This window comes from Humulus lupulus, chromosome 3 (assembly GCF_963169125.1).
Source record: "Humulus lupulus chromosome 3, drHumLupu1.1, whole genome shotgun sequence".
In the NCBI taxonomy this organism is placed as follows: Eukaryota; Viridiplantae; Streptophyta; class Magnoliopsida; order Rosales; family Cannabaceae; genus Humulus; species Humulus lupulus.
In genome coordinates, this window is record NC_084795.1 from 78343027 (window position 1) to 78349297 (window position 6271).

The 6271-nt window shown below is 31.9% G+C and overlaps 1 protein-coding gene across 1 annotated transcript; it reads right to left on the minus strand.

Moving 5' to 3' along the window:
* Positions 1-1411: 1411 nt before the first annotated feature.
* LOC133824441 (pentatricopeptide repeat-containing protein At2g27800, mitochondrial-like) lies at positions 1412-2137 on the minus strand. The gene is given in 1 exon segment (XM_062257324.1): positions 1412-2137. A coding segment is annotated over 1 exon segment (726 nt).
* Between the last annotated feature and the right edge of the window lie 4134 nt (positions 2138-6271).

Genomic DNA, 6271 nt, shown 5'->3' on the forward strand with positions numbered 1-6271 from the left:
AAATCCAATTGTAATTTGATTAAATTAGTTTGGTGTAATTGGATTAGTTTAGATGTTGCCCACTCTTAGTTTCCACCACATAAAAAAATATTAGTTTGTGACTTGTGAAACCCAGCTACAAAATGTTTGAGTTCTGTAGTAGCCACCATATGACTAGTACTACGTACTAATGCATTATATATATTTGAGTAATGATATATAGACTCAAAATATACATCTAAATATTATAAACAATAGTTGTGTTTGGTAAAATTTTTGTTTTTAAATTTTTTAAACTCAAAAATAAAAATATATTTTTGTTTTATGTTTTTTTATTTTTATAAAATAAAAATGCGTTTGATAACCATTTTTGTTTTCTGTTTTTTTTTTTTTTTAAATAAAAATAAAAATGTGTTTGGTAACTTTTATTTTTATTATTTGTTTAAAAAAATAAAAAACATGTTTGGTAAAAAAAAATTAATTTATTTTTTATTTTCATTTTCTAAACTAAAAAATAAAAATATTTTTTGTGACCACTATTTATTATTTTAAAATAAGAAAATTATAGTAAAAAAATATCATATTAATAATATTCAAATAATTTCAAATTTCAAAATTTAATATCTATCTATGAGATAACACAAAATCAAGAAAGTTTACATAGTAAAATAAAAACATATGAACTGATAATTGTCCAAACTTAAAGCAAAGTATTAAACGAGTCATAATGGAAGAAATATGTAATATATTTATATGATTGGATCAGAATAAAACTACTGCATTGACCTAACTGCAAGCACACAGCAAATGAGTTTTAGATCCCAACTTCAGGTACAGATTCAATGATTATTCAAATGAAATAATAAATTCATATAAGTGAATCAGATAGAATTTAAACTTCCAACTAGAGCTTGCATAGCGCATAGTAAAATTCCATTAATAATAAACAAGTAAAGACGGCCAAAAGAGATCTTCAAAATAATAGTGAGATCGTATAAAAGAAATTCACATAACAAGAAAGAGGCATTCTAGCTTCTAGCTGCTAGCTGCCTTATTATTATTACTTAAAAAAATAGAAAATTTGGAATTCTGCAAAAAATGAGTGATGGAGTATGGTGTTAGATAAACACTACTGATATTCGGCTTCTAGTGATAAATGATGGTTCAAATGTATATCAAACAAACGAGAGTAGAATAACAAAATAAAATACTATAACTTTAGTTTGTAGGCCATGTGTTTTAGGCAGATCCATAATGGTGTAATCAATGAAACAAGAATTAAAACTTAAAAGTAAAATGACCACCTGCAAACTAGTATAGACTCTGAACTCATGTCTTGACATAAAGTTATGATATTGGAAATTCTTCCTTAGATGACCATATAAATCTGTAGCTTGTGACACTAAACTCAATAATTATGACCATACCTTAATTAATTATTGTTAGTTGAATGTCCATAGTCATCTTCGAGTACATGTAGAAGTCTCCTATACAAATGTCCATCCACTTGGTCTTTCTCTTGGAACTGCTTCAACAGCTTCATTACATCTTCGATCCTACCACTTCTGCATACCTCATCCAGTACTGTTCTATATGTTATAATATTAGCCGACCTCTACTATTCAATCATCTCCCACAGATACTTAATCGCCTCTTCAACATCTCCGCTAAGAGCCAAAGCATTCATAAGTGAGTTGTAAGATTTACCACTAGGAATAAAGCCTTTACTCTTCATTTCACTGCATAAATTTGTAGCATTGTTCGTCCTGCCTTGAGCACATAATCCGTGGATCAGATAATCATAGGTAAACGAGTTTGGAATGCAGTTATAGACTACACCCATCTGGTGAAATATTCTAAGTGCATTGTTAACATGAAGAGAAAGGACATACCCCTTAACCATGGAATTCAAATAGAATATATCAAGTTCGATTCCATCACTCACCATTTGCCTAAACAGACCTCTAATGGTGTCCATATGCACATGGTTAATGTAAGAATTGTTTCCCCTACTCAAAAATGCCGCAAAAAGAGTATTATAAGTTCTAATTGAAGGCCTACAACCCAAGTTCCTGCTGTTCTTCATGTGCTTATATATATTGATAGCTCTAGTCAACTTCCTAGCTTCTGTGAAAAAATATATAATGGATGGTAACATTGGTATTTGTAAAAAACTCTTCCATTTAATTTTCTATTATCAGAATATAAGTCAATAGCCCTTCATTCCAACATATGATCAAGCTAGATTCACTTTTAGCTAACCAATAGATAGGTAATTTATTTTATTAGGAGTACTAAGAAAGCTCACTTTCTCCCCCTATTTGGCACTAATCTATCAAGAGAGGAGTAGAATCTATCACTAAGCTAAAGTTACAGTAGTAATTGCAGGTAGTCTTAACTTGCCAATATTCTCCAACCTTAATCTTTCCTTGGCATTAAAATACTACAGTACTGCTCTCTCATAAAATAACAGGGTTATCTCATATTTTTTCTTGAGCGCATCTTTTACTCGGTACTGTATAGCTTCCCACAGTACAATCATTTCTAAAAAAGAGAACTACTTGATTCCAATGTTTAGAAACTTTACAAGGTTCACTGTATGCAGAGCAATCTCTTCCTTCTTTCCAAGCATCCCGAAACTTATCTTTGCTATATCTTTGCTATCCAACAATGCTGTCCAAACACTCCTCAAATTTCCTCCTTCCTGGGAGCTTCTCCTCCATTTTGACTATGATACTCCTTACCAAGTTATTACTTAACTTGGACAGATTCATGTATACTCCCCTTTCTGTTTTGAAAAATCTCTAACAATATGCTTGCGTAACTGATTCTGAATTGCTTCTTGTATCTCAATATCTTCTCTGCATTTTATATGTCTTCAAGAGCTTCTAGAATCCAAGCAGACGCACGCATCAATAGAACTAATAGCTCGAAGCCCGACAGTCAGGTTCATTCAGCAATTCTGACAGTACCACCATCCTTAGAGAGCGTCAATATGAACACCTTGAGTTCAGTTCTGATACTCCAGTAATGTTTACTGGCTCCCCTGTCCCTAATATCATATCTAGTGATTCATCCAAAACCAGTAGGGTAATGGAGTTTTTCTGAACCATGACTAGTGAGGTCATAGTGCACCCTACGTCATAGTCCGTGGCCAAAGGGGTCATGGAAAACCTAAACAATCATAATCTCACAGTACGCTCAGCAAAGAAGAGAGAAGAGAGAAAAACCAAAAGCATAAATCAAAGTACAATATTTAAATAAATCATGAATCCAAAAGAGGTTCAAACCAGAAAGAAAAAACAAATATGTACCTGTGAATTAAGAATACACTGAGCTTGGCTAAAATCTCAGAGTCCAGTGTCAATTATATTGAACAAGAGAAAAAATGGAGGAAAATCACAAACCCTAATCCCAAACAAAATCAGAAAAAGAGATTGAGAAGAAGAAGAAGAAATCATGTGAGGGAGAGACATAAAAGAGATGGTGTACTTGAAGAAAATTTGGAGAGACCCATGAGAAGCCATTGAAGCTTGAGAGAAGTCTCTGTACACGAGCTTGAGATGGGAGAAAAAAAATTAGTTTAAAATTTTTTTGAAAGTATGAAAATGGTGTTTTCAAAAGTTGGTCAATTTTAATTAAAATTTAAAAAAATTAAAAATAAGTTTAAAAAAGCTTTAACTCACCCAACATGTTTTTCGATGTTGTTATCAAAATTTTTATTATTTAATCAAAAAACTATTTAAAAAAATTTAACCAAACAGGGCCAATATAGCACAAATTTTCAGTTTTAATAAATGCGATTAATTCCACTAAACTGAGACCTCCTTCCATCTACAAATTAAGTTTGATTCATGAATATTCAAATAATCAAAACTTCCATCGAATAAAAAACAAAGATAAGCCGACATACAAAAGGGGATTCGGTAGAGCTGGTCAAAGTTATTAGTAGCTAGCTAGCACAAACTTTTTAGCATTGCCCCAGTATATGTCAGCCATAAAAGCCAACCACGTAGCTATAATTAATTACTAAACTACACTAGACACGTTCCTCATTTTGTTTTCCTAGTTATAGATATAAACGACAAGTACTCTACTTATTCTTTCTTCTCTCAGAAAAAGAAAAACGACAACATACATTACGTACGTACTCTGTGCAAAACTGTAGTGGTATCCAAAAAGGGCTTCATTTTCATGGCTCGAGTGTACCGAGTCCTGGTTTCATGGACGAAGGACCGGGATAGACTTGTTGTGTATGGGACGACGTCGTTTCACCCGAGAATAATCCATTGTAAAGTAATCTGATGTATTGGTCCCTTCTACCCACTCCCGCCATGTCCCTCTGCTTCCATGCATTACCACTTCTTTATTTTTCAGAGCCTTATTATAATTCCCTACAAAAGTTTGCATTCTTGTTTTTTAGAGATCATATAGACTTGTGCTTTTTTTTTTAAAAAAATTATAAACTATAGTTTTGTAAAAGTATTGAGAGCTTTTACGTTTGGAAGCATATTATCTAATTTTATATCAAGAAAAAAGGAATTATATATGTTATATACTCAGAAGCTGTTATACATGTATGTTAAAGCTACTTTAAAAGTACATATAAATATTTACAGGTTGAAGATTGGGGTAAGTTTTCCACAAGTTTATTAAGTATAAGTAGTTATATTGATTGAGATATTTGGGAGAGCATGATATATAAACTGAGAATAAAGTAACTCTGGTGCTGGGTACCATATGTAGTACTACGTACTATATATATAATCAATCTTTTTCTATTATAGACTAGACTATAGGCTAGACATGTCTTCATGTAACTAAATACTCACACTGTCACACGCACTTATATACGCACAAGTTATGAAAATGTATATAGTCACCTGAGACATCTTCTTTCTGCTTCTTGAAATTAGACATGGAGAGTGAAAGTACTGCTCGTCGTTCTATGACCTGCGTACATGCAGATGTTAAAATAGGTCATTAATTATTTTTGGTGTAGAAAACTAACAAAGCTAGATTCTTCTGCTGTCTTACATTAACTTCTCCAGTCCTAAATCCAAGCTTCCTCGGCAATGCAGGTAGACAAGTATGTGCTGCTCAGAATGAAGTAATAATATAAATACATTTATATTAATAATCTTCAGAGTGGTTTAAGAGTAATGATATGTACCTTGTTCATTTGACGATTGAGGATGAATTAATGGCAAGGAAGAACAGAGAGTTAGAAAAGCAGAGAGGAAAATACATGTCAAAGTAATGACTGCCATTAGTACCAGCTCCATTAATATTAGAATATATAATCTTGAGAGATTCTGATCAACGACACATTTACTTTTGTGGGTGGGTTTAGATTGGAATACATTTATATAAATAAAAATATATATGTATTAATCTAGGAAGAGAAAACCCGGATATAATATATATATAGAGAGAGAGAGAGAGTGAGATAGAGAAGTTTTATACACAAAGCACGAAAAAACCAGTGTTCCAATACAAGTGGATGAAAATTTCAAAACTATTCCCCTTTTTTGGTGGGGCTTCACGACACAAATTTCTTTTCTCTTCGATATTTTTATACAAGAGCGGCTTCACATCATTTACTAATAGATTCCTTTGGTTTTGTCACTTAGAACATCTCGAGTGCGTCCGATAGCTATTTGTGGGTCCCCAAGTTCCCCAAGTTAGATTGTTGACAACAGTGTCATCTAAATTTTTATTTATAAAAATATTTTTGATTAGGTAGTAGAAAGATAATACAAAAATATTAATATTTGTAAAGTTTTTGCCACATTAGAGAGTGTTACCATTGTAGATGCTCTTAGAGCAACTCAGGTTAGCTACCTCATTGGTTGCTTAAAATGTTCAAATCAACCCAATATATAATTTTTATTTTCTCTGTCATCCACATCACTTTGGACAACTTTTTCAATTAAAATGTTTTAATGTTAAGCGACCCAAAAATTGTCAACTATGATCTCACATGAAAGTGAGTTTGCTACTCTAATGATTATTTCAACATTTCTTGTTGTAATCAAAGAACCTTATACACCATGAACTCAAGTAATAACAAAACATGAAATACTTATAATCCTTCAAGAAGATTTATTATAGATCTGAACTCTTTCAAACAAAGTTTACAAAAACTTCTTACAAACAGAAATACAGAATATAGATTGAATGCACAAACCAATCAATCTACATACAACAATCAGTAATCAATTACGATCTAGAGCAAAACTTGACAGAGTACTTTCTTTGAATTCCCTTCAAAGACTTGACTGAACTCCCT